General features: G+C 42.4%; 1 protein-coding gene across 3 annotated transcripts in view; it reads right to left on the reverse strand.

The window, feature by feature from the left end:
- Nucleotides 1-19,207, reverse strand: part of Rasgrf2 (RAS protein-specific guanine nucleotide-releasing factor 2) — a 242,029-nt gene that overhangs the window by 170,661 nt on the left and 52,161 nt on the right. For all 3 annotated transcript variants that reach the window (NM_053721.3, XM_087614308.1, XM_087614302.1), the window contains 1 exon segment: nucleotides 3,917-4,023. In NM_053721.3, coding sequence (NP_446173.2) covers nucleotides 3,917-4,023 — 107 coding nt within the window.

Raw genomic sequence — 19,207 nt, forward strand, 5'->3', positions numbered from 1 at the left:
GTGTGGTGGGTGCGTGCACTAACAAAGGGAAACATGATGGTAAGGAGTTCTAAGTCATCCTTAGCTACAGGGTGAATTCAAGGCCGACATGGATTGAAAGCTGGCCCCGGGGGGGGGGGGGGGGATAAAGACAACCTCCCTAAATCAAACACAAAGCCTTCAAATGTTCTAGCATCCTCCAGTCCTCTCAGAGCTGGGGTGGGGTATCAGAACCAGCAGGAGGCGCTCTAAGCTAATAAAGAGAATAACGGAGCAGCGGAGGTTCGGAGCTGCGAACCCTAAGCAGTCACAATGAGACAGACCTCAAAAGACTGAGTTTTGGTAGCTGCTTCCCACATACTCGTATCATAACGTATATGGAATGAAGTACTAAGTGTTCTAGGATTCTCATGATGAGCAACTATGTGCAAAACTTTGCATCAGCATTCCTGGACCAAGTCAAAGCTTCAAGATGAAAACACTAATCCCAGTGGTATTATTTTCTGGATCAGACACAGAGGAAGGAAGAAGTAATTGGACATCCCAAAAAATGATCCAAAGGTCCTCTCACAGCAAACTGTGGCAAGGCAGGCTACTCTGACATAAGAGCCGGCACAATGGTGTGTCTTCAGGATGCACACAGACAGCACCTCCAGGCTGCATGGAGGAGCCATTCTAGGACAGAGGAGATAGAAGCAGTAGTCTTGTGTGGTATCTACAGGAGGATTTACAACTCAGAAAAGAACAAGCCTTCTGCTAAAACAGTTACTGATTAGTCAAAAGCTCCAAGTTTTGGAAAGAGAAATCAATAAAGCTTTAACTATTGTCGGCTTTAAAGTTTTCCATTGAAAGTCAGCAATGCCAAATTAATGTCACTAGATTGCCCACTAAAAATGAAATGTTTAACCAACCAACCCCAACTCGTTACTTGAGTTTCATGCGCAATGTCAAGGAACAAAATGGCTAATGAGTCTCTCTCTGTAGCCACCTCATTAGATTTCTGGCGTTGTTTGTACAAATAAAAAGGGCATTTTTTTTTGGAGACTCTGGGTTATTATTCCTTGATTTAGAAAATAAATATTTCAGAATCACTTCAGTTCAAATAGGCAAATATAAGGTCTCAAGTAAAAAGCAGTCAGATTCAAAAGAGGCATCAAAGATCTTAGTCTCTGGGATGAAATCAAAGCAAAGTAAGAGTAACCGAAGGATCAAAGCATCAAGGGGAAAAGAGATCAGCTACTAAGAAGATCTTGAAATCTCAAAGAGAAAGAGATATTTCCATTCTGCCATGTAAAATATTTAAGTGGTTTCTCAAGTCTGCCTCCGGATAGAATCATACATGCCTTAGATTTCATCACATCTCAATCACAACCAGTTACTGACCACACCCACACCTATAACAAAATCTTACCACAGTGTTACAAAACAAACAAAACTTCCTCTTCTGAAATCCATCCCTCTTTAAAGAAATTCCCACTGCACTACATTTGCCAGAATCTTCGCTTGGTAAAGCCATTTGTGGTATTCAGTGGTCCCTGTTCTTCTGGAATGGAAAATAAGGTCAAATACACATGTTTCAAGTTACATACTTCACTTTAATGCTCAGGTAGAAAGGAATAGACGTAGCCACCAAGACTCTGAGTGCAAACGGCCCCAGGGCTCTACCTTGCCAGCTTGATGAATCTTTCACCTTTGAAGACCTGACCTTCTTTCTCTAGCAAGTCATTCTGCATTAGCCCAACTATGGAACTCAGACAGCAAGCACTGCAGCAATGGGCAGTGTACCCCCCTATATCACAGAGCAATGAGCAGTGTACCCCCATATATCACAGAGCAATGAGCAGTGTACCCCCTATATCACAGAGCAATGAGCAGTGTACCCCCTATATCACAGAGCAATGAGCAGTGTACCTCCCCCTATATCACAGAGCAATGAGCAGTGTACCCCTATCACAGAACAATGAGCAGTGTGACTGCCCCCACACACATTATAGACCTGTCCCTGAGGACTAGCATTTGTTACCATCTGCATCTCAGAGAACTGCTTAGAAGATGAGAAATGAAAAGAACTGAAGTATTTTGTAATTACCTTTTCCTTTCAACCCTAACATTACTCTATTTTCATCTTTGAAGGGGGGGGGGGAGAACTAAGCAAAGAAAGAAGATAAGGAAGAGAAGAACAATTTGGATCCCTGATTAAAGGTTGTGAAGTCTGAGAGACCCATGTGGTGCTGCAGCTTAACGACCTAGTGTTAGATCTCACCCAATCAGTTTGACTTCCTGTTTTCTCATTTGTCAAGTTGGGCTGATGGTACCTGACTAAGTTACTGCAAATAATATAAAAGGTAAGTGTGCAAAGCACTTAGCTTCGCAAAGTGGTCCTTATAAAGTAGGGAGGCCAGGAAGTTTCCAGAAAGAAAGGGAAGCAAGAAATTATTGAGGACTGATTCTTTGTTTTGTTTCTATTAAACCAACCTGGAGGTTCCTGATCACCTGTTAAAAAAATTAGCTAATGCATTTCATTTAACAATGAATGCAGCCCCCATCGTCCTCTTGTGGCTCAAGGTCCACATAAGTACCTGCTCGGGTAGCAGAAACCACACAGAAAATAACTTGAGTTGCTAAGTATCTGTATGCAGTGCATACACAATGAGGTGTGGCAGAGTTTCGAGTACGAATATTGAGGAATGACCGACCGATCCCAGTGCTTAGGGGAAGTGGGAGAGAGGCAACAGATATGTGGGAAAGGGGGAGGCTTGTCGGATGCACTAGTAGAAGATGCTCCATGACTGAGTTTTGCTTTGAAATATCAGAACGATGAGATGAGGACCTAAGCATGAAGGTGAAATGAAAACACCTGTGTAGAACAGTTTTCTGTGAACTTGTCACAAGCTAGAGTCATCTGGGAAGAGGGGAGCTCTACTGAGGAAAAGTTTGACCCATAGGCAAATGTGTAGTACGTTTTCTTGATTGATGGGCAATGTTGGAGGGTCCAAGTCACTGTAGGTAGTATCACTTCAGTATTAGTGGTCTTTAGAGTGATAAGAGAGCAGGCTGAACAAGCCATGGTAGGCAAGCTGGTAAGCAATGTCCCCCATGGTCTCTGCATCAGCTCCAGCCACCAGGTTCCTGCCACCAGGTTCCTGCCACCAGGTTCCTCCCTCGAGTTCCTTCCCTGAATTTCCTTGATGACAGATTTGAGCTATAAGATAAAATAAATAACCCTTTCCTCCTTGGGTCATTTTGGTCAGAGTTTTTAAACGAAGCAGTAGAAACTGTAACTAGACAGCATCCCCAGCTGGGGAGAAGACGTACAAAAGCAGCAAGCACACACAGACAAAGGAACTGGGCTTGAATCAAGTGAACAAAAGTGTGCCTGCCTCACCCTCTCCACCATCAGATTTCTCACTCCTATCTAATAGACATGGAGGGGTGTTTACAGTCCTGGTATTACTTAGAAGAAAATAAGAAAATGGTTTGTTAACTACCATTTTCAACAATGTAACTGCACAGGTAGGGGTGAGGGCCAGGAGTTACAAAGGGGGGAGCCACTGGGTACATAACCAGCTCTGTCACTCCTCGCTGTGTGACCTTATGCATGTGAACTAACCTTCCATGCCTCTCCTTCCCTATGTGCAGAACAGGAAGCGTAAACTCTCTGTAGCAAACTTCTGGGAGAGGTGGTCACACATTTAATACATTTCCTAATTGAAAAGCACTTAGTGCTTAGTATGTAGGAAGAAATCCATGTCTACTGCCAGCAACTGTTATTGTTTATGTCTGGTACTTTGCCTTCAACTGTAACAGAGCCATAGTTAAGTACAAACAGCCACTTCACACATGATACTAGGAAGTACCAAGGTCAGACCACAGTGACTAGATCCTCCAGAAGTGGCAGCCATGATGAGCCCCATCCAAAGCTGGACCTGACCCATACCTGGCTTGGTGAATGGCCTCCATCCACTCTTTCCCTGCTTGCTCCTCCTCACAGCGCAGCTCCAGTGGTTTCTGACCTTCGTGACCAAAAAGGACAGTGAAGTAATACTGCAAAGAAAAAGAAGCACAAAAGGGTTATAGCTTTTACTTTTCAAAAGCAGAAACATAATAACCCAGTATTTGCCTACGAGAGGTATAAACTTGCAAAATCTACCAGCATGATGTAAGTCATATTTCAAAATGTAATGGCATGCCTGGTCCAGCCAGAAATGTCTTTGCACCCTGGCTGTGACAACAAGCGTTTTAACACCCCCTCAGTAGCACACAGCCCACAGCCCTACTGCACTGCATATTTTTATTTAAGAACAAAAAGAACATTGCACCAGTTTGCCAATGAAGAATAAAAAGTTAAAACTAACATGAAGACGGTTCCAGAAGTTTTTGTTGCAGAGTGTGTGTTAAAGCAGTACGGACCAGAAATCTACTCCATTGAGCCAGCTGATTCTATTACCTAACCTGTGCTATATCCAGACTCCATTCTGGAAAATGCTATGATTATAACTGCATCTAACTGCTGCTTTTGCCTCTTCTGCAGCCATAGCAAGCAGCATCAGCTTATACCCCATGTCACAGACAAATATATTTATCATGGGCAAGAAATAGAATTGCTATCCTGGTGGTAAGACACAATCAGAATCTCTTTCTGATTAGTGTAATCTAATTTCTTGTTGGATTGAAGAACAAAAAGAAAGAAAGAAAGAAAGAAAGAAAGAAAGAAAGAAAGAAAGAAAGAAAGGAAGGAAGGAAGAAATAAATGGTTTTATCAGGATTAAAATTATTTGTTCCATTTGAACTTTATTTATAATCACCCCAAGCTGGAAACAGTGCAAATATCCTCTCATGAGTGAGTAAATAGACAAATTCTGGTGCACCTTCCCAAGGGAACACTACTCATCAGTTAAAAAGGAACAATTCTTGATAAAGTCAGCAACTTGAATGCTTCTCAAAAGTACCGCATAGCACTAAGAAGTCAGCCTCAAAGGGCTACATTCTGGAGGTCTAGAGAACCAACACAGGGGTTCAGATCTCTCATTGCTCTTGCAAGAAGGTCTGATTCCCTTCCCAGCACCCATGCCAGGCTATCTTTAACCTGCTTGTCACTCCAGTCCCTTTCCTCCCCAACTTACTTTTTGGTCACAGTGTTTCACTGCAGCCATAGAAACCCTGACTAAGACATTTCTTCATCAACAGGGCCTTACCATCAGGTTGTGGAGAGCAACCAATAACCTTGACAATTGTGTCTTCTAGATACAACAGAGTTGATGACTATGGGAGTATGAATGGAAGCTGTACAGGTTAAGGTGCCCCAGCACTGAGAAGAAAGAGGGAAGCCAAAGTCTCACCCGTAGCCAGAATACCTTTTGCATCTGATACTCCTGAGACAATCCATTTTCTCTAATAAGGAGTCACTGTGTATGTCAAGCACTTGCCAGGGCAGGCCTTGTGCCCAAGGTAGCTGGCCAACATGAACAAACTCCATGGGGTGTTTTTTGTTTTGTTTTGTTTTGTTTTGTTTTGGTCATGTTTTGTCTTATTGGCTTTTTTGATTTCCGTCTTAGGGTTTTGTTTGTTTGTTGAAACAGAGAACATGAAGTTGGGTAGGTAGAGAGGTAGAGAGTCCTGGGAGGAGTTGGGAGAGGAGAAGAACATGATCAATGCCTATTTTTAAAAAAAAAAAAGTTTTCCTTTTGTTTTTAATTAAAAATAAAATCCTAACCCAGAACCCAGTGATCAGGGCAGATTTTCCTTCCTGTGTTAATGCTGCCAATGCTGCTGGCGTAGGCAGTGAGCTCCTCAGCCAGAGTTCCTCCCTGTCACTCTGCAGTCTCAGCTACCGCAGATTAGCAACAATACCGCACCAAGGCATCCCACCCTCGGGGATGGGATGTTCCAGCCTGGAGCCTGATTCTGATCTCAGTCCATTCTTCAAACGCTGCCCAAGGATCTGTCCCACAGAGTTTCAAGTCCTGGCTATTCTGCCGGTGGTGAAGTTTCTAGATGTAATACTTTGGTTTTGCACAGCAGAAGGTATTGCGGTACACTTTTTAACCATCGATGTTTTTGTGATTGTCTACACCATTTTAATTTTTATGCCATTTTATACTTCACTGACGTTTGTAGAAGAGGCAGACAAGAACGTTATGATCATGATTTCTAGTGTATGAACATTCTATACTTTCCTAAGGTTAACTACCCAAAACAAAACAAAACTAGCAAACAAAGATTACATCCATGCTTCTAAAAAGGAACCACGTGAGAGGGAGAGCAAACAACTGTCTGCAGAGGATGAGGGGCAGGGCAGGGGAGGGGAACTGCCAGGGTGCAGAGAGATTTTACTGTTTGCTTGTTTACTTGACTAGTGGGCTTTCTTTCTCCAGCAGCTTAGAGTTGACTGAAAACGTTATCAGAAGGCAGAAGAGCTTCCCATCTTGTCCATGTGGGGATGTGCATAGCATTGCGTGTTGTTCTTATCGGCCTAGTTCACATTAGGGGAGCTCTTTGTGCTGTAGGTGTTGGATTTTGACAAATGCACCATATTGCCTACTTACTATTACAGTGTTTTCTTTTGGATGAAAATGGTCTGGGGTTAGTGCTGATGGTCTTACAGGCTTGTAAATAAACTCAAAGCAATTGAATTGTAAAACAGCCAATGTTCGGGTAGGATTTCTATTTCTGTTTGTTTGTTTTTTTCTTTTTAATGAGCAAAATTGCAGCAAAAACAAAGGAGGGAGACACACAGATTCGGAGATTTGGATTTACCAATTTCTAGTTACTCTCATCCAATCATAACATCTTTCCCCAAGGTTTTCGAGCTCCAATAAGCTGGTTTGCTTTTTGATCTGTCATTTACTGACAGCCACAGATGGAGCTGATGCTGTTAGGGATCCTTTGAAGGATAAAAAGCTAACCCAACCTGCCCTTAAAACTGGTCTTCAAGCCCTCAGGCAAACGTAGCCTTTCAAACTATTCTCTTAGCTGCAGAGCTTCCTCCTGACCTGGATTCCTGATTGTACCGACCCCGCTGGCAATGCTGCTGATTGTGGCAGCTGCTGTGAGTGTTTCCTGTCTTTCGAACCCATCCTTTTCCCTCCCCTTTATCGCTGTTCTCCTGGCTACTCGTTTCTACGATATTTGCCTGCACAGTTGAGGTATTGAGAGAGTAACGGGACATACTTGGGGTCATGAATTCCAAACTATACATCAGACACTCTAATATGGGTATATGTAGAAACCCAAGCTAGAACACGGAGCATTGCCTTTGCCAATGTTTGGCAAAAGACAAACAACCACTGTGAGGGAGAAGCTAGAGAAAAGTTTTAGTGGTTAAGACCGCCTACTCCTCCTCAGTTTGGTTTCCATGAATGCTCACAACTGTCCAAAACTACAGTTCCAGAAGAATCTGATGCTTTTGATCTCCATAGGCAATTATACACATACACACAGAGAGAGGACAGAGGGATGGAGGGAGGAGAGAGAGAGAGAGAGAGAGAGAGAGAGAGAGAGAACTAAAATTGAAAATAAATATTCAGAAAGAATGCCCTCATTGTGCAGACACAAGTTTGAAGCCCTTATAAGACCATCAGGAAAACTTAAGAAGAAAATATTGTATCTCCTTCAATGACCAGGAGATAGGACATCAGTTTAAGCAAAAGAAAGAAGGGATGAGACAGAAGGATGAAAGGGACAGATGGTGGAAGAAAGGGAGAAAGGCCGGGAGGGAGAGAGAAAGGCTGCTTAACCAAATAGATAAACGAGCTTGGAGGGGCAGAGACCTCCAATGCTAACTCACCTGAGAGGTTACATGCTTCCAAAGCCCTTTCCATGGTGCCACTAAAGCTCCAAGCAACAGATGTTGTCCATAATGGAACGTGGGAATTATGCAATAATGACTTCCCAATATTCTTGAATGCTATGATGTGATGTCTTTAACTTAGGTTCAGCTGCTGCCTCAGAACAGCAAGCAGAAACCAGACCAATATGACCAGGTGCGGCACAGAACAACCTGTCCAACCCAGAAGGGAGACAATCAAAACTTTGTTTGACCCTTACCCACTTAAGGTCATAGAGAGGGGACATGGGAAGCCACCAGATTTTAGGCAATTTGAGATTTTTTCCCCAGGAAACTATGTGTGCTGAGGTCCATCCTACATCTCCTTCGGAATGAGAGCAGACCATTCTCCTGGCTTCAGACTTGTGAGGGGGCTCCCAGCAGGTGACTAACACAAGTTCTGGTGTTTTCTTTCCAAGTTGATGTCTGGCCAGTTTAGACTCTCAAAGCCTGGGAGCTGCAAGTCAGGATGTTGAAAGAAAAACACTCATTTGGAGAGCGCACTCCCAACAAAAGAAAAGGAAAAGGCTGGTGAGCGCTTTCGAAAAGGCTGGTGAGCACTTTCTCCTAGAAATTGGCCACATCTTAGTGTGCTAACTGAGCTTGCCTGGGAACCAGCTAGATCAGACCAGACATACCAGCACCTGTTGCACAAAGAGGTCCAAATCCTGCATGATGCCAAGGACCCCAAAGGATGATCACAGGATCCAGGTTCACTGTGAGATTTAGAAGCATTTCCTGCTTCTGCATGGGCATCCACTGCTGTGGAACCCAAGGGGCCATCCCTAAAGACAATGCTTTAACACCTGGCTATACCCAAAGGAAGCCATGGTGGGCTCCACTTAGGAAAGCCACAGTAGCGGGTAGAGAAGCATAAGACAGAACCACCAGGGACTGAGGCACAGCAGGTGCCTGTCCGTGTGCTTTCAGTTTCAGCCTGTAATGGGGCAGCTTTTCCTTCACACTGGGCCCTCTGAGGCCATGATACTAATTACCAGCACAGACTGTCTGGGAGGAAAATATGACTGTAGAACACTGTGTGATATTAGAACAGTCAGAAAGTGTGCTGGACATAGCCAGGACCCTACCTTGGGGCCCAGCAAAGCTGCTCTAGAAGAGAGACAAAACCAGCTCTGTCATCCACCTCCCACCATGGCACATCTCATCCAATTGACAGCCATCTTTTTTTTTTAAACTAAAACCATCAGTTCAAAGATCTTATTAACCTCCAGTATTGGAGATGGACTTGAGTCTAATTTTACCAAACAGAAAAACAAAATATTGACTCAATTACTCCTCAGGTTCTCTGTGCATGCCATTGAGGACTGAGGACTCTGGATCATCCTGGGGAAAAAACCCATTACACTTCCCCATGGACAGTCCTGCATCCTGCAAAGAACAGCTGTGCCTGGATCTTGAACTCTGTCACAGGCAGAGGATGGAATGCCATAAACTCAGGGGAGAAATCTGATGAAAGGCCTCCGAGCAGGAGCAGCATTGGATTTAACCTTAGATCTAATATATTTTTAAGAGAAAGGGAATGGATAGGCAGTTAAAGAACAAGTTAGTGGCTCGAAGAACAATCTTCTAAGGGTTGGTGATTATTTGGCTCTGTCTAAAGTCAATGCCCAAGCGAGGAGAAGCACTCAGTGCCCTGACCTGGTCTAGCTAAGGATTGTATGGTGCCTCCTCGACTGTTGCTGCTGGGGAGCCCAATTAAACAGCACCTTTAAAGACAGCCAGGCAATCCCATTAGCGGAGTATGTACAAAGGTTAAAGCATGGTACAGGCACAGAAATGATGTGAAGAGCAGGGAAGTGCAGCTTCCACTTCCCAAAGTTAGCTTAGATCAAACACTGCCTCTGCATGTGCCTACGTGCAGATGGTCTGAGTCTATAGTCACAGTGCTCAAAGGCTGAGGTAGGAAGATCTTGAATTTGAGGCCAACATGGGCTGTGTAATGAGTTCAAGGCCAGCCTGAGCTACACAGGCCAGATAGATGGATGGATAGATGGATGGATGGATAGATAGATGGATGGATGGATAGATAGATAGATAGATAGATAGATAGATAGATAGATAGATAGATAGATAGATAGATGGGTGGGTGGATGGATGTATGGACAGGGAGAGGAAGAGGAGGGAGATCTAAGGGCTAGTGATATAATGTAGTGGTAGAATGCTTGATTTGCTAAATAATTCAATCCCCAGCACTGCTAGAAAAGAAGGAAGGAAGGAAAGAAGGAAGGAAGGAAGGAGGAAAGAAAGGAAGGAAGGATGTTCATTTTCTGTGTGTCATCAGGCCTCTCTAAGAGCTACATCTCAGACCTGGTACACCATGGGTGTCAACATTAGCAGCAGACCCCCCGGTAGTACGCTGTGAGCAATATTCCTCTCCAGCAATTTCAAAGAGACACTTCAAAATCCTGATTACAGGAAAAGGACAAACTAATAGCTCTATGGTCTCGTTCACATCCTGAAATCGAACATGTACAAGTCATGGAATTTTCTTTCTTCTTACTGAACTTTCTTGACACATATAACTGAAATGTCAGCTCTCCTCATAGAATTTATCCTTGATGCCTCTGATCCAAAAGATTCACTCCCTCCTCTAGGTGCCAATAGTTCTGGGAACCTTCTTCTCTCATGGGCCTGTAGAGCTGTCCACTGATGTGCCTCATCCTTGCCAACCTAGACCACTTCTTCTCTGAATCTACAACTGTGGTGTGTGCATGCACGCACACCCACACCTACTACCTCAACACACACACACACACACACACACACACACACACACACACACACACACGCAAATCCCATAGTCAGTGAAGAAATACAAAGCATAACTAATACCCTTGGTTTAGACAGCCGTCTACAGTGATCAGTTGCATTACTATATAGTCACAGAATTTTAACCAACCATGACTTTAAGGGAAAAGATACTGTAAGCTATCAAACAGCATTAGGAAGGTTGAGAACTATTGTTCTATGTTGGCCAGGCTGGCCTCAAACTCATGAGATCATCCTGCCCCTGCATCATGAGTGCTGGGATTAAAAATACGTCACCACTCTAGCTATTTAATCCTTTCTAAAAACTATACACACACCTACATGATATTGTTTATCCATAGGAAATAAATGGTTCTCAGGTAAATAATGATGTTCAAGTTAAGATGAAAAATAAATTGTAAGATTTCTTTAAGATGTAAGGGAGGCTTCTTTAAAACTCAAGCTTCTTTATGCACATTGTCATACCATTGTCCCCTGGTCCACAGCTTTGTCTCTGAGGTTCCAGATACCCACAATAGTCTGAAAACACTAAATGAAAAAAATCCATAAAGAAGTGATTCACCTGTGGTAAAATGCTTGCCATTCTGAGCTCTGCGAGGTCATCGTGCATGGTCCAGCCTCCCACCAGGATGTGAGTCATGGTCCAGGCTCAGACCCCCATATACAACCCGCCTACCTACTGGTTACTCAGGAGCCCTTGGATTGTCAGATAGACTGTTGTGTCTCCAGAGTGCTTGGTGACTTATTATTAATTAATTCAGCAAAGTACAGAAGTAGAAAGGACGGCGACTTGAAATGCCAAAGAGAAGCTAGTGAAAGTGTTGACAAGGAAAAAAAATAATTTGCTGAGTTTGCTAAGGTCTGTGATCAGTCTCACCCTGGGCCTACTGTGCAAGCATTATAGTTACCTCTGCACTGGAGAAAGCACACTCTTTGGAGTTCACTGCAGCCATGGCTTCAGACATCCACCAGAGGTGTTGAAATGTAGGTCCTCATTACAAATTTATATCTGGATGATAATGTGAGTTTTCAGGTACTACACATGGTACTTCCATTTCTCAGTCTATCTAAGCCAAAGTTTAGATAACATACAGGTAATGCCAGTCTTCTCCGAAGCCACTGGCCCCTCCAGGGAAGGGTAATCAAGATCTGAAAGGAACATACAGCACTGTGGCCCTCACCTATTCTGTCAGGCTGCTGGGCCTCTAGGTCACAGCCTAGAGGAAAAGGAAATGGTTGCCTGCACGAATCCCTTGGGCCTGGCTTATCTGAACATATGTGGGCCTACTGACCCATTACAAAGTAACTGAAGTCTTAGGCAGAGGCTAAACACAGGGATTCCAACATTTCAGGTCTGACCACTGTCTTCAATGAATGTAAGGGTGAGAAGACCAGGAAGGATTTTGATTAAATGGATTAAATGGCCATTCCGCAAAGATGATAGTTAAGTGTTTTTGTCTATCTTCATGATACTGATATGAATTAAGGGTTTAAACAGAAGAATTAGGCCAGGGAGCAAGAATAAGAACAAATCTTAAAAAGCCTTGGTCAAATCTGCTTGGCCATTATCTTGGTTGCATTCTATGACGTGGCCCCTGGAAAAGTCCTCATCAGCAAGGAAACGCCTGTTTCCATGAAGCAATTGCTCCTCCTTAGGAGTGACATAATCAAGGTTGGTTATGGTGGTTCAAATAAGAATGGCTCATACATTTGAATGATTAGTCACTGGGAAGTAGAATTATCTGAAGTGATTAGAAGGATTAAGAGATGTGATCTTAGCTAAAGTAGGTGTGACCTTGTTTGGAGGAGCACGTCACTGGGAGTGGGCTTTGAAGTTTCAAACACCCACACCAAATTCAACCCCTCTCTGCCCCTAGGTCAAGAAGTAGCTCTCAGCTACTTCAGCACTCTATCTGCCTGCCTTCATACTCCCTGCCATGAAGATAATGGACTAAGCTCCTGAGACTGTAGGGGAGCCAGAAACACATTTGAACGTAGCTGCCAGCTGGGTTATATTTTGAGATATCCGAAGGTTAAAGTCATCAGAGTCAATGTAGGTAAAGGGGAAATCGCTCAGCTTCATCAGCATAGCAAATACTAAAAGACAGATTTCATTTTATTTTACAAGTAGTTACAAGGAGGAGGAAATGAAAACAGAGATGAGGTCTTACATCAAAATAAGAGCACTCTGACCCTTTATGAGTTGCCTTAATCATGGTAACCTTTCACAGCAATAGAATAGTGACTGAGACAGTGGTCCTTCTGCTAGGCTCTCTTGCTCCTGGAATCCATGATGATTTCAGGTTTAGAACAATGATAGCATTTTCAGGAGGGTTGGGAATAGGACATTGAAACGTTAACAGTTGAGCTCCTTCTATAGCTCTTATCTTTGTGTCTTCCACTCTGGAGGGGGTGAGATAGGTTAGGCGTCCTCAAGGGTCCTCATTCGATATTAGCGTACCCATGTGCAGAACTGAGTGGGGGTCTGACCCCAAGAAATAGATAATGATGAAGGCAAGGAGGGTTGCTGTGTATCGCACTTTTAGTTATGTTGTGAACCCAAACGAGGAGCCAGTTTCAACAAAGGCAATTTCCAAGTGTTTGTCATAACAGTACCATAGCCATGCTCTGAAACATGGTGAAGCCCTTGGCCCTCTTAGGCACTGGAGTCTCTCCCTGTGCTGGTCTTAAGTAGCCTCTTTGTCCTGACTGTTCCCATGAGAGTTGGGCGTATCCTAATTCTGGATTATTCCAAATCTTTCTGTGATTCATCATTCTGCCTGCCCCTCAATTAGATATCATTGTTTGGAATAAAACATGTATATAAAGTCATGTCTATATTCCAGCAAGTGGACTTAAAGGTGTGTACTAAGGCATGTCTATATTCTATTAGGATCACACAGATCTAGATCTTTAGATGTGATCCCTTGCTAGAGTAGCCATGTTGTGGAATTAAAATTATTCTACAGAGGGCTAGAGAGATGGCTCAGTGGTTAAGATCACTGACTGCTCTTTCAAAGGTCCTGAGCTCAATTCCCAGCAACCACATGGTGGCTCATGACCTTCTGTAATGGGATCTGATTCCCTCTTCTGGTGTGTCTGAAGAGAGCTACAGTGAACTTACATACATTAAATAAATAAATAAATAAATAAATAAATAAATAAATAAATAAATAAATAAATAAAAACACTCTTCTACAGTCTTGTGTAAGGCTGCTTAGGAAAGATCTCTGTGATGCTAAGGGTTTCTCTTTATCTTTATTATTCATTTCTTTCAGAAAGACCAAAAGTGAGCTTGGTCTATGAAAGTATGCATTGAGTGAAGAAAAATTCACATTTCACTCAATTTACTATCATATAAATATTGGCACAGAGAAACTCTCCTTGACTGAGGAAGAATGGGCTCTTAGCCTACTGAAATGTGTAGAAAGAAAAATGCCAAGTTCAGTGGCTTAGGTCATCATCTTGGACTTCCATGTTTGTTAAATTCAATAAAAGTGCCTGTCTTTCTCTTCTACTACTCCAGATAGAGACAAATGTAGTTGAAGATAAATAACAGTTGATCTCTGTGGTGGCTTTCACCCATCCCCAACATCCTCATTGATTTCTTTAGAAAGAGACATCTGGTCAACCTCAGAGCCACTGATGGAACAGACTGTAAATTTAGTCACCATTGTCACTTTTCTCCAACATTATAACAACTGAACTGTCTTTAGTTTGAAGCCCATAGGAGCCTGAATTCTTCTGTGTTGCTCCAGGATCTCTAGTCTCACTGGTCTAATGAGGGAGATCACCAAGATCACCAAATACATTCACTTCTTGATGTTATTATTTCAACTTTTGGTTTCATTTTTTATTTTCCAACAACATTCTCAGTTGCTTGGTGGGACCAAGTACAATAAGAACATATACTGTTAACACCTGCAGTAGTCAGTACCACTGAGCAGAGGGACAACTAAGCAAGTGTTGCTGAAAACATGTGTGAGGTACTGTGTCAACTAAGTACTATCATGATGCCAAGAAAAATGGGCAAGATAAATTGGATTATGGAACAGGCTCCAGGCCTGGTCTCTAGCTGTGTGACTTAAAGCTGGAGATTTGAAAGGCCTTTCTGAAAACTGAGTGACTTGAGAAGTAGACTATCTTCTTATTTCTGATACATTTCTTTATTGAGGGGTGCTACACATACCCCTATATGCATATAGAAGCCAGAGGACAACTTTCAGGAGTTTGTTCTCTTCTTCCATCATGTGACCCCAGGAATCAAACTCAGATCATTGGGGTTAGTGGCAAGCACCCTTATCCACTGAGCTATCTAACTGCCCTAGCTCTCTCTCCATTTCTAAGCACAGGTTGTTAGAAATGGATCCCTGACCTTGAAAAACAAAACCTGACACCTCTATGAACCCTTATTACCAAAATTCTTCAGTGGCCAAAACATAATTTAGATTTGTATTCTCAAGGTTTATAATAGTGGGTGTATTGAAATGCAAAAATAATATATAAAAAAATAATGGCTAGACCATAGTTCTGTCTTTCATTTTTAATACTTCAGTTTTTACTATATAATGCCTTCCCAAACAGAAATAAAGAAAATCCAAGTCTAAATAAAGAAGTACTGTCTGTTCTTTTTTAATGCATATGCACGTGTGCCAAGGTACATATATGGGTAAGCGCCTGGGTGCATGTATGTGTTCTACTAGTGTGTAGGTATATATAGAGACCAGAAAATGACATTGGATGCCCTGGCATTCGAGTTATAGGTGGTTGTAAATTGCCTAATATTTGTGCTGGGAAAAGAACTCAGGTGTATGCTGGGAAGAGAACCTGGGTGTGTGCTGGGAACTGAACCCAGGCTCCCTGCAAGACCAGCGAATGCTCTTAAGTACTGAGCCATAGTCTCTCAAGCCCCACAGGTAGGCAACATACTTTATAATCTGCCTGGTTTAAGTTGTAAATCATTGGGAAACATCACAACACTAAAGATTTCTAACCAGAATTTTAATTTGTTAAATTACAAAATTTACAGAAAGACCGCTATAAAACAATTAGATAATGTGAAAGAATTAATTTTTAAAATATGTGTAAGACATGTAAGGCCCTGGGTTTGATCCCTAGCCAAAAGAGGAAGGACAGGAAGAAAAGGAAAAGGAGGAAAAGGAAAAGAGGTAGGGAAATTGAAGAAAGGGAAGGAAGGAGGGAGGGAGAGAAAGGCGGAGAAAGAGTGCATTTGTAGGTTGAGACAATTTCACCAAATTACAAATTTTCAAACTAAGACTTGTAGTCGAACAACGTCATAAGTTGGTTGAAATAAGAGTGTTATGATCTTTGTGAAAGAGTCTCTATTTGTAGCACAGACTATAAAATACTTTTATTTTCTTCAGGGTTCTATACCAATGAAATAACTAGAAATGGACTTTAGGATTTATAGACACAACCATTCCCATTACCATTTACAATAAAAATGTCCAATGATTGCGACAAATGGAGGAAACTCTGAGGCTTTCAAACAGCGATTACATTGGTAATTGTGCTCCCAGTTTTCTCTCAGGATAGGGCCTGATGTTACTTAAGCCAGCCTTGATCACCTGGGCTCAAGAGATTTGTCTGCCTCAGCCTTTCCAGCAGCTGGAACTAAAGCCAGACACCACCATGCCCAACCTCTCTAAGGCTTGGAGAATTCTCCTAAAAATATAACCTATTTTAAACAAGCTTAAAGCCCGTTTGTGAAAGGGGGCATTTGCACATTTTAGTTCTTGCCCACCACAGACAGATAAACTTTACATATGTTTTTTTTTCTTTTATTAACTTGAGTATTTCTTATTTACATTTCGAGTGTTATTCCCTTTCCCGGTTTACGGGCCAACATCCCCCTAACCCCCCCCAATCCCATCTTTATGGGTGTTCCCCTCCCCATCCTCCCCCCATTACCGCCCTCCCCCAACAATCACGTTCACTGGGGGTTCAGTCTTAGCAGGACCCAGGGCTTCCCCTTCCACTGGTGCTCTTACTAGGATATTCATTGCTACCTATGAGGTCAGAGTCCAGGGTCAGTCCATGTATAGTCTTTAGGTAGTGGCTTAGTCCCTGGAAGCTCTGGTTGCTTGGCATTGTTGTTCATATGGGGTCTCGAGACCCTTCAAGCTCTTCCAGTTCTTTCTCTGATTCCTTCAACGTGGGTCCTGTTCTCAGTTCACTGGTTTGCTGCTGGCATTCGCCTCTGTATTTGCCATATTCTGGGTGTGTCTGTCAGGAGAGATCTACATCTGGCTCCTGTCTGCCTGCACTTCTTTGCTTCATCCATCTTGTCTAATTGGGTGGCTGTATATGTATGGGCCACATGTGGGGCAGGCTCTGAATGGGTGTTCTTTCTGTCTCTGTTTTAATCTTTGCCTCTCTATTCCCTGCCAAGGGTATTCTTGTTCCCCTTTTAAAGAAGGAGTGAAGCATTCACATTTTGATCATCCGTCTTGAGTTTCATTTGTTCTAGGCATCTAGAGTAATTCAAGCATTTGGGCTAATAGCCACTTATCAATGAGTGCATACCATGTGTGTTTTTCTGTGATTGGGTTACCTCACTCAGGATGATATTTTCCAGTTCCAACCATTTGCCTACGAACTTCATAAAGTCATTGTTTTTGATAGCTGAGTAATATTCCATTGTGTAGATGTACCACATGTTCTGTATCCATTCCTCTGTTGAAGGGCATCTGGGTTCTTTCCAGCTTCTGGCTATTATAAATAAGGCTGCAATGAACATAGTGGAGCACATGTCTTTTTTATATGTTGGGGCATCTTTTGGGTATATGCCCAAGAGAGGTATAGCTGGATCCTCAGGCAGTTCAATGTCCAATTTTCTGAGGAACCTCCAGACTGATTTCCAGAATGGTTGTACCAGTCTGCAATCCCACCAACAATGGAGGAGTGTTCCTCTTTCTCCACATCCTCGCCAGCATTTGCTGTCACCTGAGTTTTTGATCTTAGCCATTCTCACTGGTGTGAGGTGAAATCTCAGGGTTGTTTCCCTTATGACTAAAGATGTTGAACATTTCTTTAGATGTTTCTCAGCCATTAGGCATTCCTCAGCTGTGAATTCTTTGTTTAGCTCTGAACCCCATTTTTTAATAGGGTTATTTGTCTCCCTGCGGTCTAACTTCTTGAGTTCTTTGTATATTTTGGATATAAGGCCTCTATCTGTTGTAGGATTGGTAAAGATCTTTTCCCAATCTGTTGGTAGCCGTTTTGTCCTAACCACAGTGTCCTTTGCCTTACAGAAGCTTTGCAGTTTTATGAGATCCCATTTGTTGATTCTTGATCTTAGAGCATAAGCCATTGGTGTTTTGTTCAGGAAATTTTTTCCAGTGCCCATGTGTTCGAGATGCTGCCCTAGTTTTTCTTCTTCTTTTTTTTTTTTTTTGGTTCTTTTTTTTTTTGGAGGTGGGGACCGAACCCAGGGCCTTGCGCTTCCTAGGCAAGCGCTCTACCACTGAGCTAAATCCCCAACCCCCCCTAGTTTTTCTTCTATTAGTTTGAGTGTATCTGGTTTGATGTGGAGGTCCTTGATCCACTTGGACTTAAGCTTTGCACAGGGTGATAAGCATGGATTGATCTGCATTCTTCTACATGTTGACCTCCAGTTGAACCAGCACCATTTGCTGAAAATGCTATCTTTTTTTCCATTGGAAGGTTTTGGCTCCTTTGTCAAAAATCAAGTGCCCAGAGGTGTGTGGGTTCATTTCTGGGTCTTCAATTCTGTTCCATTGGTCTATCTGTCTGTCTCTGTACCAATACCATGCAGTTTTTATCACCATTGCTCTGTAATACTGCTTGAGTTCAGGGAGAGTGATTCCCCCTGAAGTCCGTTTATTGTTGAGGATAGTTTTAGCTATCCTGGGTTTTTTGTTATTCCAGATGAATTTGCAAATTGTTCTGTCTAACTCTTTGAAGAAATGGATTGGTATTTTGATAGGGATTGCATTGAATCTGTAGATCGCTTTTGGTAAAATGGCCATTTTTGCTATATTAATCCTGCCAATCCATGAGCATGGGAGATCTTTCCATCTTCTGAGGTTTTCTTTAATTTCTTTCTTCAGAGTCTTGAAGTTCTTATTGTACAGATCTTTTACTTGCATGGTTAAAGTCACACCGAGGTACTTTATATTATTTGGGTCTATTATGAAGGGTGTCGTTTCCCTAATTTCTTTCTTGGCTTGTTTCTCTTTTGTGTAGAGGAAGGCTACTGATTTATTTGAGTTAATTTTATACCCAGCCACTTTGCTGAAGTTGTTTATCAGCTTTAGTAGTTCTCTGGTGGAACTTTTGGGATCACGTAAATATACTATCATATCATCTGCAAATAGTGATATTTTGACTTCTTCTTTACCAATCTGTATCCCCTTGACCTCCTTTTGTTGTCTGATTGCTCTAGCTAGAACTTCAAGAACCATATTGAATAAGTAGAGAGAGTGGGCAGCCTTGTCTAGTCCCTGATTTTAGTGGGATTGCTTCAAGTTTCTCTCCATTTAGTTTAATGTTAAAAACTGGTTTGCTGTATATGGCTTTTACTATGTTTAGGTATGGGCCTTGAATTCCTATTCTTTCCAGGACTTTTAT

The sequence above is a fragment of the Rattus norvegicus genome, chromosome 2, assembly GCF_021556685.1.
Source record: "Rattus norvegicus strain SHRSP/BbbUtx chromosome 2, alternate assembly SHRSP_T2T, whole genome shotgun sequence".
Classification (NCBI taxonomy): domain Eukaryota; kingdom Metazoa; phylum Chordata; class Mammalia; order Rodentia; family Muridae; genus Rattus; species Rattus norvegicus.